This window comes from Chrysoperla carnea, chromosome 4, assembly GCF_905475395.1.
Source record: "Chrysoperla carnea chromosome 4, inChrCarn1.1, whole genome shotgun sequence".
Lineage (NCBI taxonomy): Eukaryota > Metazoa > Arthropoda > Insecta > Neuroptera > Chrysopidae > Chrysoperla > Chrysoperla carnea.
Window position 1 is genome coordinate 55,952,261 of NC_058340.1, and position 17,121 is coordinate 55,969,381.

Here is a 17,121-nt window from a genome sequence, read left to right on the forward strand (position 1 = left end):
GCCCGATTCAGGGGGGGGTGCAAGCTGGACAATTGCCGGAGCGACAAAAATGTGGGGCGGCAAATCCTTAAAATATGATAAACAGTTATCTCGATACTTAATACAATCAGAACACTGAAAATAAAACACTGAAAAAACTCCATTGGAATATATGTAAACGAAAATGTTGAAAAAAAATTCAATTTTTGAGTGTCAATTAATGAGTATTTAATAGGTCTTCTGTATAAATTTCAAGTTGATTCTTTGTACGGTTTACGATAAATTAATTAATAAAAACAGCCCCTTTTACATGGTGGTATATGAAGTCGTTATAAATGTTGGTTTTTTAAGTCAAAATAAGTGCTTTTAAAATAGTTATCAGTTATATAAAAAACTTTTATCAATATTCAAGTTTTAAAGCTTTAAAATCATATCAAAAGTAAGAACTGTGCATAAAAATGAAAATCTTTTTTGGTAAAAACACTAGCTTTGACTCACTTTGATAGTTAATTTCTCCTAAACCGGTCAAAAAATTGATATGATCCTTTTATACAAAAGACGTATAAAAAAGGATGATTAATTGTAGGAATAGGTACAATTTCAAATCTATGGTCTCATTTTCGAAATCTGCCTTGGTTTTATCGAAAGCTAAATAATTAAACAAAATTTTTAATTTTCGATATTTTGAAAATTACTACAGGTATCGAAAAATTTTAGTCTTACTTTTCGTCTCATATTGTCAAGTTATATCATAATTAACCATCAAAATTGAAAAAATATATTTTTTTAAATTTGTTTCCCCACTACCGTGCTCATACATCCTTAATTAGTCACGCACAGCCGGTTTTTTTTTTCAATAATTTATTAAGGTTTTAACTTTAATTTAAATAGTTTTTTTTTTAATTTCCCCCGATTAGTTTTGGATAAATCTGTGAAAACTTATCCATCTACCGTTTTACCATAAAAGCAATGTTAAATATGCCTACTTTTGAAGTCATTTATTTATTGTAATAATCGAGCTCCCCCCTAAAATTTCAGATTTGATTCAGATTTAATCCAACTTCCTATCAAAAAATGAAGCTTTTTGACCAAAATTTCCCTGTCACTCGTAATTCCTTAAGTTATATTTAAAATTGATATTTCTACGGAGTTTATTTTTGGAAACACAATGTATACTAACATATACCTTTACATGTATAGACTATAGTTAGTTATATAGATAACGTAGGTAGCGTCATATACTGTGTGAAAATATCGAGCGTCAACATCTGTGCACCAGCACCAGGAAGGATGAGGTTCCATATTACCACCCATTATCATCAACAGCAACATCATCACCCTTAAAATATCGCCTGCTAGCTAACATACATTATAGGACTACCCCTTCTTACCTCACCTTTTGATCATGCTGATGGGGTGTATTTAAATTGGGTACTAAACTACCTAAGCCTTAAAACAAGAACGTAAACTGTAGCAGTACTATTTTGTAATATGAATTTTGATACCATAATAAAACGCCAAAAATCATTTCTTTCCAACCGGACTGCGATTTATTTTTTTCCACTTTCTCGGTATCATAACAACGAAAACGAGCATCTAAAAGCTGTTTAAAACAAGGGGAAAAAACAATTGAATGAATTTATTGTAGAAATTCCCTGTATAGAAAGTATTGAATGCTTGGATTATTATTTGATAAATTAGGAGTTTAAAAAACCAACACAATTATAGCGGCCACCAAGAAGTATTTTCTAGAATATTTTTTCGTTTTTCGACAATGTTTCGCAAGACCACCAGTTGAACCTGCATGCAGATTTCAGCTCCCTATCTTTTATGGTTTTGGAGAAAATGGACACCAAAACTTGGTCCTAATTTGCGCCCTCATAAGGGTACACAGTGATGTTAACGAAAAAATGTATCAAACAAAACTTGTTTATTTTTTTTATAAGGAACAATTTTTATATTTAATTTCTTTCTACCTCACTTTTTACATCCTGAGCACGCTATAAAAATTCTAGCTTGATATCTCTTTTCGTTTTTGAGTTGCTGGCAAACAGGTGGATGGATGGACAGACAGACAACCGGAAATGGATTAATTAGGTAATTTTACGAACACCTATACCAAAATTTTGCCCATAGCATCAATATTTTTAAGCGTTACAAACTTGGAACTAAACTTAGAATACCTTGATATATATTACATGTATAACAGGGTTTAAAACGTAGAATATTACTGTAAATAAGCAAATAATGTTTATATAAATAATGCCCAGATAAATAACCCATTCTGGTGGCATGAAACTTTGGCTAGGTATTTATAATAACAATAATAATAATACTATACAAAATCCTGTAATTCTTCTAACACCATTTTACACCAAAACTTACAAAAGCAAGACTTTTTGACATATATTATATAAATAATATAATATATTATATATATTATTGTTTAAAAGTTTTTAAATTAAATAAAAAAAAGTTTTCATTCTATTTATTACTATTTTAGTCATTTTATACTTTTTATTTTTAATACTGACGCACGATGGTTTCTTTCTTGCATGCAATTTTCTTGTAAAGTTTCTGATAAGTACGATGTAAGTTTTAGTAAATGAAATTAAACACTAAAAATGAGCTCTTGAATCATTACTAAGAAAAGTCTGCCAATAAGTACAAAAATTTTCTAAATGGCACGTTCAATTGGCCCATTAATTCGACCCATCATGCAAACCGAAACGGCATATAAATTACAACCAGATTGCTCTAACCCTAAAGATTCAAAGTTTACAGTGTTTAAATATTTCCTTTGAATCTAATCAGATAGAGCAAGACCAGATACAAATCTTTTTGATATCCGGATTAGGTTGTCAGAATCAGAGGTCTAACCCGATTCATTTTTCGGGCTAGAAACCAATCTAGAACAAAATAAATATCTCGTTTCTCTAGCTTTAGTGTTCGATGTTTTAACTTCAATGAAATATGTCGGAAATACTTATTCGATATAGATGAGGGCTATCTTCTTCGAATACTTATTCGAAATAGCCTTTATTCGAAGGGCTATCTGATAAGTTATGGATGTAAAAATAATAATCCTTCGAATGATTATAAATATAATAATAATAATAATAAATAATAATAATAATAATACTTTATTTAGAATATTACAATTCTTTATAAAGGAAATTCAAGTTTTAGAAATAAAAAAAAAAGAAAAACAAACTCAATGTTAAAAAGAAGGAGGGAAAAACGAAAATTAATTATTTAATTTCTACAAGCAAAAGAGAAACATGATCAGCCCAGAAGTTATCGATGGAATCGCTATTGATCTAGTAGGAAGGAACGTATCAACAATATTGTTCTAACAAGCCAGAAAACTCTTTTTATATGTCCGATGCTCATGTCATGTAACATGTTTTCCAGATCAGTTTGGTTGCAGCTAGCTTTTTGAAAAAAGATGAAACGCTCGTAATTATAAACCGGGCAGATACAAAGCAAATGAGCAAGACTCTCTTTTTCGTTTAAGCTGCAGAGGGAACAATTAGTTTCTTGATCAATAGTGTAGCTTAGGTTGTTAATAACGATTCTTAAAATTTTATGGTTTGTGGTACGTAACTGCGCAAATACTCGTATAAATTGTATTGGACAAGTAAATGATAGATATGCTTGCGATCCTTCCGAAAAGGTCAAGTGCTTATATGGATAAATATAATAACAAAAATTTATTTCACCAACTAACGAAACAATAATTATATTTATAATCGAAATTAAAAGATAGACTCGGTAAAAATTCTCCTGAACGTAAAAGTGTAGGTTGCCGGTGGGAAACCTGACAGGATATTTTTTAAACATTAAAGGATTGTTTTTTGGAAAAACTATTGATTTTCGCTGATAATATTAAATAAAAAAGTTGAAGATAATTTAAAAATACGTATTTAGAGCCAAGACTCGACCCTTTGTTAACTTATCTGGCAGTAATTGCACAATTAATATTTGGGAAATTTTATATTGAGAAATTAATTAAAATTACATTTTTTAATAACTAATTCTGAGGCGATTCATTTTGGTTGTTAACTTCTCAATAGCGATCCATCAATTTTCAAAAACAAACAGGTGTAAGCCCGTTTCTATCTTATATTTGAGTGCGCAATAAAAGTTTGGAACTGACTTTAAATTTTTTTTTATAATGACGATAAAGCACATAACTATTGTTCCGGTATATTACACAATAATACAACCCCAAATAAGTAAAACATCATTTGATTGAAGATGATACACATATTTATTGATATTGATGGGATCTTTAACATATGATAATGTTTGAACGGATGCACCTGCACCTGCCACCGTCAATTATTAAATATATCATTAACTAATAATATATAACTAATACACTTTGTGATTAGTTACATATCAACTAATTATTATTGTAACCCTCTTAACTAAAGGGTAAAAAAAAAAAATAAAATACTCTACAATCTCTTTTATAAATAAAACATGAAACAAAATACACGTAATGTTTTTACGTAATATTTTTTTTATTTTCATTATAATTATGTTTCTACTATTCGACATTTATAATATTTTCTAAGTGAATATGTATTTCTTTTAAAATCTTACTTTTTTTTAGCTAATAGATACATCCAGTTAAAGATGTTACAAATAAAGGAAAATGAAAGAAACCGCTCGCATTTTGCTAAAAGCTCATGGAATGTGTTTCTTAGATGTTAAATAACATTAGTAAGGCATGGGTTAGTTGCGAAAATGTTTCTGTTTGTTAATAAACAATAAATTGTTCGTTAAATGAAACGGTCAATGCAAAAGTTGACAAAATTGAAAAATAGGCAACTTGTAATACATAAATGTTTGTGTTTGTCAAATCATCAATACAAGTTGCCTATTTATTAATTTTTAAATCAACTTTTGCATTGAATGTTTCATTGAATTGACAATTTATTGTTATTTATTAACAAATATAAATTACCTCATATCTTACTAATGATATTTGACACCTAAGAAACGCATTCCATGAAGTTTTAGCATAATTCGAGCCGTTTATTTCACTTTCCTTAATTAGCTGATTTTTGTAACATCGTTTACTGCACTAACAGTCATTCTAGTTAATATTGGACCATCAGTGAAACATTGGTCGTTAACTTACTCTCATGAACACGGATGTTCTTCCTGTTCATAAACAACATAATATTTTCAAATTTATCCAAGTGGTGGAGTATCGAATAAAAGGCAACAGGACGTGTATGTTACAAAATTGTTTTATCCTGACGCAAGGGAATATGGGACAACAGTGAAAGGGGGAGGGAGTGATGAATGATCTCTACTCAGCCGTTTAAAAGTTGTGAACTCTTTCATCGGGGGTTTACCAAATTCCATAAAATTTACTAGATACACTTTTCATCTATTTCCATGCAAACATAATGTCCCACAGCGAAGTGTGGCGGGCTACAGCTAGTTTTTATATAAAAATATGCATTTTATTAATTTGAATATTACATAACAAATATTTTTTAAACAAATTTACATAAATTTTTATTTTTTATGGTTGTCTAGATCTTAACTAACAGCGATTGTTAACTGTAGATATATTTTTCGAAAATGAGTTGAATTAATCTTCAGAATTTTTTTCATTCATATCAATATTCTTAATTTTACTAGTATTTATATTAGGTTTTGATTTTTCGTTAATAGTACGTCTTCTTAAGGAACGTCTGCTTCCTCGTGATATAGATTCTGTACTTGGTGGTGGCAAACTAGTTCTTTTTATTACATTATCATCATTTTTATTACTATTAATTTCTTCATTTATATCAATCGACGTTTTTGAAACTTTTCTACATTGAACAGCTTTTGATACACTCCCTAATTTTTGTAAACAATAAATTTTTGGATGTAATGTTCGTGCTGATTTATAATTTTTTGATAATGGTAGTAAATTATTATTACAAAATCGATAATTAGCACCATTTGATGAATTTTGATTTATATAATTTTGTACTGCATTACTAAATGAAAAATCGACACCATTTTGTTCTAATACACCACTTGCTAAACCATATTCAATTGCTGATTTGACAATTTTTATAGCACGTTCTTTACCAATTTCAATTTCAGTTGATGATCGTGTCTTTAAAAATGGTTTTAGTTGTTTTGATAAATTGTCCCTAGCAGGATTTACAATTAAATTATTCTCTGCATTATATAAAGAACTAATACAATGGATATGTTGATTTAGTTTTGATACAGAATGTAAATCATTTGATTTAATATTGTCTTGATTTGTTGGTGTACAAGAATTGTCATCATTTATACTAATTTCATCGCTACTATCACGTTGGTATTCTGAGAAGTTAAATGGCTGTGAATATGATACTAATAAATTATTATTTTCACATTTATAATTTGTATTTGTTTTAGGATTTTCATCTACATCATTTGTATTTTTATTACTATTCCTGCGCCATAGTCCACATAAGCCTTTTAAACGATTTAAATAATTTAATACAATAGTTTCCCATTGATTTGTTTTGGTCATTTCATCTTCATTCATTAATTCTTCTATGAAAATATTAAGTTAAAAGTTCAAATAGTTGTTTTCGATAGCCATAAAAATGATTTACACACTATACAAAAAAAAAACACGCGACACTATGTTTCGAAAAAAATGCACAATATTTGCAGCCAAGTTATACTTGATTTTTTTGTATTTACCAACACTACCAAGGATCATTTTAAAGATAAAAATGTTATTATAGGTTTTTGTTAGTACATACTATAATAAAATATCTATATTAACAAGTGAAAACAAACAATTGACTGAGCTAATTGTTGAAATAACATGTATAGACTGTGTTGATTGCTATGTCACATTACACATACATACATGTCACACATATATAACTTTTATACCCATATAAAACATATTATACAATTTGCGCATAATTTGCGCTCTTACGGGTAAACAGTGATGTTTACGAAAAAATGTTTCAAACAAAAGTTATTTATTTTTTTATAAGGAACATTTTTTATATTTAAACTTTTGTTCTATCTCTAACGGTTTACAAGATGGGTCTTACGGACCCATGACCCAATTGACCTATGTTGCTCATTTGTCTAACTTGACTTCACTTTTTACGTCCTAAGCACGATATAAAAATGTCAGCTTGATATCTCTTTTCGTTTTTGAGTAATCGTGAGTACAAACGACAGACAGTATATCAAAATTTTGTTCATAGTTTCAATATTGTTAAGCGTTACAAACTTGGGACTAAACTTAGTATACCTTGGTACATTTCATATGCATGGTATAAAAATATTATTAGACGTTATACTTAATATACTCTTAAATTTAAAGTTTTGACATATCAATCGGAAATTCTAGACCATTTGTAAAAGCGAAAAATGTACGAAGTTTACTGTCGTACGGCATAACCTTTTAAAAAAATTTTTTCTTTTCCTATTTGATGTAAACGGCGAACATAAAATTTTATTTAAATCTATAATTCTCGATATTCCTACTAAAAATACCACACATTTTATAAAGATCAATTTTCTAGAGAATTTTATGTTCTTTAAATTAAGGTAGTTGGGTCATTTAAGTAAAATTATTAAAATTTAAAGACAATTTACCACGCCTAACATGAGATATTCGTAATTAAAAATGAAATTTTTAACAAACGTTGGTAGCATAGGACAAACTGGCAATGGCAATCTTTTTTCAAGAGCTCAAGAAATTGAAGAATAACAAAGTTACCTGGATGCAAATATTGTGATAAAGAAGACGAAAGGTGTAAACCACATTTAATGTCTACCATATTGGAATTTCATATTTTCTGACTTACATTTTCACTTTCAATTTTATCTTTTTTTGAAATTTTCTCATTAAAAATGAAATTTTAATAATTTTTGAAAATTATTAAACATGTTATAGATTTCGGGTTTTAACGTTAGGTATCTTTTCCATAGTAAGCACGAGTATTTGAAAAAATATGTAACATACTATTTTTTTAAAATATAAATCAATTTTATGGCCATCGAAATACGCAGAAATGGTTTTTAAGAACGATCACATATTCGTTAATATTATAAGTCACCAAATCGAATTCAAGAACTAATTTAAAACATTGGAACTGTTATAATCTATGAAGTCGACTGTTATATAATTTTTTTATGTACCTTTAACTAAAGATTCATCGATCGAAGTACGTATTATTGAAGGATTAGCAGCAAATTTTACACATTTTGTTCGTAAATTTTGTCTTCTCTGTGGTTTTAGTAGTCGCTGTTTCTTTGTATTTGCCATGCTTTTTTGTATGCATGATGAATGCGAGGTGCATTTGTCGTTTTTTTGCATTTATAGAAAATCTTATTAGAATTTAATATAAAAATTAGTATAAATATTTTTAAAACATAAATTTTTCAACTGAAATTCCAAATATTAATATTTTATAAAATGACATTTAAAATTTTTTTAAATAAATTATCAATATTAGAAAGATCACTTTGATCAGAACTAATACAGTAGAGTTTTTGTAAACCAAATACTTTTCGGCCAACCTTTCCATACTCCTCCCTAGTTCAATGAGAGTATAGCCACTTATAAATGATACATGTACGTATATACATAAATGCATGATTTTACCTTCTATACAATCCCAGTAAACCAAACAAACCCGGTAATCCGATCCCCAGGTTTATATTGAGTTCGGATTATCGAGACTCTACTGTATTACTGTATTATTATAGTGTCAGATTTTTCTATTGATCAAAAGTAGGCTACAAACTAGAAAATGTCGAGAATAAAAAGTGGAAGCGAATTATTTTAGTAAAAATAAGTTTTTTGTATAAAAGGTTCGGGTATTTAGAAGGAAAAGTCATTTGCAACTTTCATCCTTGCGCAACTCACAACAATTGTTGGGATTTCTCCATAATTTTGATTCACATTTCTTGAAATACAACGATTTAAATTATTTTTTTCATAAATTCGATCTCTATTTATATCAATTTAAAAAAACTAAGTGCTTGATAAATGGCGTATAGTTGGTCACTTTATCTTCAGTTTGAAATGAATTTTAAACAAGTGAAAACAACCAGTTGACTGAGTTAATTGTTGAAATATCATGTATAGACAGTGTTGATTACTCTGTCACATTACACTTATATACATACTTTTGTTCAATCTCTAACGGTTTACAAGATGGGTCCTACGGACCCAAGACCCAATTGACCTATGATGCTCATTTACGAACTTGACCTCACTTTTTACATCCTGAGTTCGCTGTAAAAATTTCAGCTAGATATCTCTTTTCGTTTTTGAGTAATCGTGATGACAGACGGACAGACAGGCAACCGGAAATGAACTAATTAGGTGACTTTATGAACACCTATACCAAAATTTTGTTCATAGCATCAGTATTTTTAAGCGTTACAAACTTGGGACTAAACTTAGTATACCTTTGTATATTTCATATACATGGTATAAAACTTGGGACTAAAACTTAGTATACCTTTGTATATACATGGTATATACATGGTATAAAAAGGATTTTGATAAAATGTGTAAAAAATTTGGACGCTTCTTATCAATTTAATTTCAGATTAGTATTCTTTATTGTTAGCATGGAAGAGGTGATCACATCGCAATTCGCGAATCAAAAAAAAAGTATCGTTAAATTCATGATAAATATTCTAGTATATTTATCAAATATACTAGATATATTTGATCGTAATATATTTATTACGATCAGCATCTGGATATAACATATCTTTATTTATTAAAAATTTATTTTAAAACATTATTCATCGTTTTTTTATTACTTTATAAATTCATTTACAAGAATAGACATACTTCAAGCGTTTTTTATCTGAAAATTTAATGAGACGAGTTAGCATTGATGTAAAGCAGGGTATTTGCCTCTTTCCATCTAATTCCGGTGTATTGCACGAACTTTCAAATTCTATTGCAACACGTCTTGAAACAAATGTCAATAACTTAACAAAGTCATAAGTCTTCCCATTTAATAGTAGCTCCTTACACAATGATTGAATGTACCATGATCCATTTCCTCTTTTAAAAGAAAGATAATCTGAAAATAAAACAAACAATTAACTGAGTTAATTCTTGAAATACCCTGTATAGAAAGTGTTGAATGTCATTGCTTGCATTATTTTTTAATAAATTAGAATAATTTAAAAGGCCAATCGCAAAACCGCAACAGCGGAAAAACCGCAGCCATGTGGAAGACATTATGGTAATCAATTATTTGGTATGCGCTAATTATGGATGTGTTACTTTTTGTGACATTTGTACTGGGATACCACATATGCCATTTGACAGATATACATAAAAAGAATTGAGATTGAAAGAGATTGCTCTACACGGTACGAAATGTATGGCGTTTATCACAATGCTGGTATGGTATAGGGACTGCAGATAATCAAAAAGTATCTGATAATACTCTATATAATATTGCTGTGCGATCCATTACTATGACGTTATTTATAATACTGTATGGTATAAAAACGTTTGCGCCACTTACCTTAGTACAGTATTACATTCACGCCTATGCATACAAGTAGATATTGACAAAAAATTTCCTACCGTGTAATACCAAAAATCGTAGTCTTAGGGAGGATATATATATGCGGGGACCAACTTCACGCTACGATGTACTGGTTCCTGTGATGTTTGTACTTGGATATAAAATATGCCTTGTGAAAGATATAGACTAGAAGAAGTTTGTTCCAGACCAGTATCAAAATAATCCGACATCAAATGGGGCATGGAGTGGATAAAATAAATAAAGTAAAGTAGTTAATCTTTCTTGAAAGATTAATTAAAAAAGCTTAGTTTTTCATTTACCTAAGAACGTAGTCAAAGGGGGGCTATATATTTTCGGGGGCCAACTTTACGCTAGTTGTAGTGGTAGGCAGATCTTAGTCTTACCCATAAAAGGGTTTAGTAGCGTTGTCTGTGGATGGGTAATGAATTTCTGTGAATGAGTCTCTGTCTAATACATAGGTTTCTTAAGAAATATTAAACTACTTTAGAATATTCTAAAATAGACTGGCTAATTGAAAAACAGTTCTGTTGTGAACTAGTTCTATACTTGTTCATCGGTTTAGTATTCAGAGATATGTTGGAAACAACTTACCAGGAATTGTCGAATGGGCGAATAAGAAATCAGCATGAGTGGGAATGGTATACAAAACAGAGTTCCCATCGTGCTCATATTGTACCATTTCAACCGCATTTTGGACTTTTTCACCTCGACAAGCCTGGAAATAATATATATCTCATTAAAAATATCGTCCCTATTGTAACTAAACTATCAAATTTAAGTAGTCGGAACTGTCGTTGGCAAATGCAAAATATTACTAAAAAGAATTTTAAAAAAACAAGTGAAAACAAACAATTGACTGAGTTAATTGTTGAAATACCATGCATAGTCAGTGTTGATTTCTTTATCACATTACACATACAAACATGTGACACATACATAACTGATAATCAAGTATAGTACATATTATAAAATTTCCGCCTAATTGGCGCCCTCACGGGTAAACAGTGATGTTTACGAAAAATGCTTCAAACAAAAGTTGTTTAATTTTTGATAAGAAACATTTTTTACATTTAAACTTTTGTTCAATCTCTAACGGTTTACAAGATGGGTCCTACGGACCCAAGACCCAATTGACCTATGATGCTCATTTACGAACTTGACCTCACTTTTTACATCCTGAGTTCGCTGTAAAAATTTCAGCTCGATATCTTTTTTGTTTTTGAGTTATCGTGTCCACAGACGGACGGACGGACGGACGGACAGCCGGAAATCGACTAATTAGGTGATTTTATGAACACCTATGACAAAATTTTTTTCCTAGCATCATTATTTTTAAGCGTTACAAACTTGGGACTAAACTTAATATGCTATGGATATTTCATATATGCATGGTATAAAAATTAAATGTTGGAAGGAGACACGAGGCCTTGTATGTATGTATGTATATATTACCCAATAAAATGCAACCTACACCTACCTCAGCCTCTCCCTAGAAAATCCTATTTTCCTGTATTTTGAAATGTTTTCCCTAGGATGTGGCCTTCTTGAATTTTCCCGGATATGTGGCTTATACCAATTCTAGGAACACCTTAAGGTCTAGCCTTGTGCCCAGTTTAATCGAAATCGTTTGAGCCGTTTTTGAGAAAACCCCAAAAATCCTGTTTTGGCTTAGAGAGAAGTACCCTTAAAAAAAGACCTAGGGAAAAAATGAAAAAATCATCTGGAATTATGACCTAACTAAACCTATGTACCGAGTTTGAGAAAAATCGGTTGAAAATTGAAGGCTACAGCTTGGTAACAAACATACCGACATACCGACATACCGACGGACGCAACATTTTTTAAAACCACTTTTTTGGAATCAGGGACCCTCAAAACGTGTATTTCCGTTGAAACCCCGATATCGATTTTTTTTTCGATCACAACACTTTATTATATTTATAATATAATAAAGTAAAAAAGACTTGTATGCATCCATACTAGGTTCTTCTGAGGAAATCAAGAATTTTTTAATCCCACATCCAAATTTTTTGATCTCATATCCAAAATATAGCTAAAGAAGGACAGGAGACCAAGATTCTTAACATAACTAATGCAATTCATGCTCTAAGAAATATACAACTAATTAATGCTATCCAAAGAATTTTGAAAAATTTGAAAAGTTTTGCGTAGCTTAATCCTGAAATTTAATAATGTAAGAGATTCAAGATGATTGTAAGAAATTTTTCTTACGGATTCACAAAGTAAGGCTTGGACGATATACCTACCTTTCTCAAGTATTTACCTTAATTCTACCTGTTTTGTTTTTACTTACTTGAGTAATGAAAATTTTGGGTTTACCCGCTAATGATGGACATATATCAGGAGTAAAATTTGTCCACACATCTTCAAATCTATATTCACCGTCGTAGGCAAGTAAAGTTCCAGGACCAGTTCCATGAGTAAATATAGCTACTACTAAACAGTCATGATTTGAATGATCTACATCAAACGCAACTATAAAACAAATAAAATTAGTTTTTGGTTATATCTTAGATTCTTTTGCAAATGAAGCATGTCGTGTGGATTAAACCTCTAAATTTTTTCCTGTAGCCCCGGTTGACCTGAAAATTTGAGATTAAGTTTTGTTCATCCTCTAGATCAAAAGTTATAGGATGTCTAGTGGAGCTTTTTCCACCCCTTAACCCCTTTCAGGGGCTGGAACAATAATTGTTGAAAATGGCAACGGAAATCGATAGAGCGATAAAATCTAAGCAAAACGTGTCATTTAAGTATATTTCGAAAAGTCAATACTTTCCGAGTATTGAAGATTGTAATTCGGAGTATTCAACGTTAAATAACAATCTTCAATAACTCGGAAAGTATTGACTTTTCGAAATATACTTAAATGACACATTTTGTTTAAATTTCATGGCTCTATCGATTTATGTTGCCATTTTCAACAATTATTTTTCCACCCCCTAGAAAACGTCAAATTTTACAATTATGTAACGTTAAATACTCCGAATTCAATCGGGATTAACTCGGAAAGTATTGACTTTTCGAAATGTACTCTAATGACACTTTTTACTTAGATTCCATCGCTCTATTGATTTCCGTTGCCATTTTCAACATATATTTTTCTACCCTCTAGAGGGGGTAGTTACCACCTCCTGGGCAAAAGCACCACTAGGTTCCGTCTTTTGATCTAGAGGTAGAATAAAGCTTAATACCAAATTTTCATCAAAATCAGTGCTATAGATCAAAATTTAGAGATTTCGTCATTTTTTCTCCGCTTCTATTGGAGTAGCTATTGGTATAGCTCCCTGATTTACGGTAGATCCGCGTCAAGTGGGATAGCTGCCTGATCACTGAATTCTCCAATGTTTCTTCTAAGTCGTCAGGATACTTACAAAGCCCACAAAGAATACTATGTGTGTGATATTGAGTTGTTAATAAAGCAGAAGAGGATCTGAGGCTTGGGCAAAGTTTATTTATTGTACAGTTTTGTAGATCATTTATTCATTTTGTCACATACATTTTAATTATTAATTTAAATTGTAATTAATTTCAATATGATCTCAGATGATAATAGAAAAATGGGACGACATATGATGCTGAATAAGAGGGCTTAGGGTAGAAAATAAAAGGCTCTGGTTAAATACTTTCTGACTCACAAGACTCAAGAACTTAAACTTTGTAAACGAATTCGCGGGGATTGGTTCTTAGAAAACAAATTTAATTCAACATTGTTTTAAAAAATTTACCTTCACCAAGCTTATCTTGGATATCCTTGACGCGGTAATCATCATTCACGTCTACGTCGAATCCTAATTCAGCTAATCTGCAGGCCAATGCATCACGATCATATCTTGATGCAGGTCTTTCATCCGCAGGTACTCCAAATGTTTCATGATTGAATATTAAAGCTATACCACGTTTCTCGAAATTCATGTTATAAAAAATATCATTGGGAAAATTTGTTGCTTCAGCTTTAAGGACTCCTGACGGTTCCCTTTGCAAAATGTGAAATAAAATAAATGCATGAAAGAAATTTTCAAAAAATTTTTTTTTCTAAACAGGCTGGTTTCTAGTTCGGTTAAAGTTGGTTAAAAAAATGATTAATCATATAAGTTATCCTTTTCAATTGGATATTTCTATACCAAAAAATCTAGAGGGTGTGATAAAAAAACCTATCTAAAATATTTAGACAATCTTGTAATAATGCCATAAAAATATAAGATTGTCGATGATAAAAAAACAAAATTTTATTTTAATTATGAGTTCATCGAAGATCCATCATTTGATGAACAGAGACGACTATAGCTAGAGTATTGATGATTGAAGAGAGATATCTATTTTATCAAATTTATAAGCAGCACTTGCATACAATATATTATATATTTTTGTAGTTGCGTGGTATTGTAATGCTAAAAATAACATATTATTTGACTACAAGCATGTATTTAGTTTATATGTATGTACCGTACAATAAACCAAAACTTTTTTACAATACTGTAAGAAAATGAACTAGTTGTTAAAAAATATTTAAAAAATGGTAGTTATAGCAATGTATACCAAATATTCTAATAAAATAACAGTATAGTCTGGGAGCATCATTTTTATATAAAAACCCTACCCTTCTGCTAGTGGCTGGTATAACCCAGCCATTTTTGCGATAGTTTCGAGGTAAAATCGAATTTATTGTCAGCCTCCGTGGGTGCTATTGAATTAAGTTAAGACTAGCAGAAAGAAAAGGTGGACAGAAGAAGTTCCTTCTTCCAGCATCCCAGCATATCTCAAAAGCGGATGGGTTATTGACTAAAACATAGATACACACTAATTTCCAATAGGGGAAAAAAAGCTTGGCTTTATCGGCTAGCATCGAATTACCAACCGGCCGGCGTTTTGAATTTCTACATAAAAATTACGTTCAATCATATTTCTATTTACAAAATATTTTACTTACAAGCCAATGGATATCGCTTTAGAATCTGACGCACTCATTTTGTGATTATGTTGAGAATATTAATTAATCAATATTGTGTAACAATGTTTTAATATAACACACAATTTGTTTGAATATAACAAAAGAATCGTTCTTAAAGTTATCTTATCACTCACTCACTAAATGTTTTTTGGTTTCGAGTTTAAATACAAATAAAAATAAAAATAAGTTACAAATGAAAATTCTTCTTAAAAGCTATTCATCATAAAAATATAATTCTACGGAAACTCTTTTTTAAAATATAATAAACATAAAAGTGTAACAACGTGCACTACGATAATAGATAATAGTCATGTTGTTTTGATGGCGTCAAATTGGCGAAATCGTCAACTTGTTGCAAAACATAAATAGCATGGTACCATAACCTAAATTTTTTATTACTTTATAATAAAGTGCAGTGGCGAATTTATCAGGAGGGCAAAGAAGTATTTGTCGGCTGGTCAACACCCCCCCCCCCGAATTGGTTTCAAAAAAATGTGAATAGACTTGGTATAAAAACGAATGTAGCGTACGATCAGTGCTTAATAAAATAACAAACAGTGTCCAATCCAGAAGGGAACGAGTCGGGCAACTGCCTGGAGCGGCAAAAATTTGGGGCGGAAAATATTATATACATTAATCTCGATAAACGGGACTCAATAAGGCCAGGGTTATTCCGAAAACAGGGATTGTATGGAAAAATTCATTATAATATACTAAAATATTCAAGAACAACTTTCTAATTTAAAGCGTTCATCTAATGCTTGGTAGTTAATTATGAATCAGTGTAAGGTTTTAATTGAACCTGAAAACTTAGATCGAATTCGATGCAAACTCCCTGTAAATGGTATAAGTGTAAAAGGTTGGCATATATTATTTTTTGCCCGCGGGAGCGACTAAATAGCTTTATTATTTATAAATCTATCGATTCGAATTTCACTCTACTAATATTAAACCAATCTGATAATATTAAGGGGGCCAAAAGGGGTCGCTTTTCGAGCAAAAATTTTTTACAAAATTAATACAAGCAATGATATTCAATACTGTCTATATAGGATATTTCAACAATTAACTCAGTTAATAGTTTATTTTCACTTGTTTTATGTTATTTTTGAGAAAGGAATCTCATAAAAATAATTTACTTACCATTACAATATTTTAATTTTAAATCTTTATTCCTCTGTGCATAGGCGGATCTAGCTTTTGATCCAAGTAGGGGTAGGGGTTGAAAAACAGGAATTTTGGTCTAGAGGAGGGCAAATCAGAAAGTTTTACAAAAAAATTCATTAATTTAAAACAATTTTTGTATAATCACTTTTACTTACTCGACTAACTTAATGATTAATCAAGGTCCAAAGAAGGGGAGGGTTTATATTACTATAATTAAATCATTCATATCGAATTTTAATTCGATCTACTAATAAAAATTAATAATGAATACAGTTATTTCAATAGTTATATTTTTTATTTGAAAAATTATTCACAGCCGTTTTCATAATAAAAAAGTGACTTTAAATTTAAAGTATAAACGCAATAGGGAATATTCATGTATTTTTTTTATATTTTTAATTCATTGTTTACACCATTATAACAAAGTAAAAAATATAA

General features: G+C 30.2%; 2 protein-coding genes across 2 annotated transcripts; both read right to left on the reverse strand.

Annotated features, from left to right (window-relative positions):
- Positions 1-4,191: 4,191 nt before the first annotated feature.
- LOC123298811 (metacaspase-3-like) lies at positions 4,192-8,359 on the reverse strand. The gene is made up of 4 exons (XM_044880908.1): positions 8,161-8,359; positions 5,932-6,543; positions 5,641-5,889; positions 4,192-4,310 (listed from the first exon to the last, which is right to left on the reverse strand). Exons 1-4 carry the CDS (start codon positions 8,336-8,338, stop codon positions 4,192-4,194), a joined length of 1,158 nt encoding a protein of 385 aa, XP_044736843.1. The 5' UTR covers positions 8,339-8,359.
- Positions 8,360-9,790: 1,431 nt separating this feature from the next.
- Positions 9,791-15,711, reverse strand: LOC123297991 (caspase-1-like). Its single transcript, XM_044879838.1, has 5 exons — positions 15,496-15,711; positions 14,294-14,541; positions 12,862-13,043; positions 11,139-11,262; positions 9,791-10,070 (listed from the first exon to the last, which is right to left on the reverse strand). Exons 1-5 carry the CDS (start codon positions 15,531-15,533, stop codon positions 9,811-9,813), a joined length of 852 nt encoding a protein of 283 aa, XP_044735773.1. The 5' UTR covers positions 15,534-15,711; the 3' UTR covers positions 9,791-9,810.
- Positions 15,712-17,121: the final 1,410 nt, after the last annotated feature.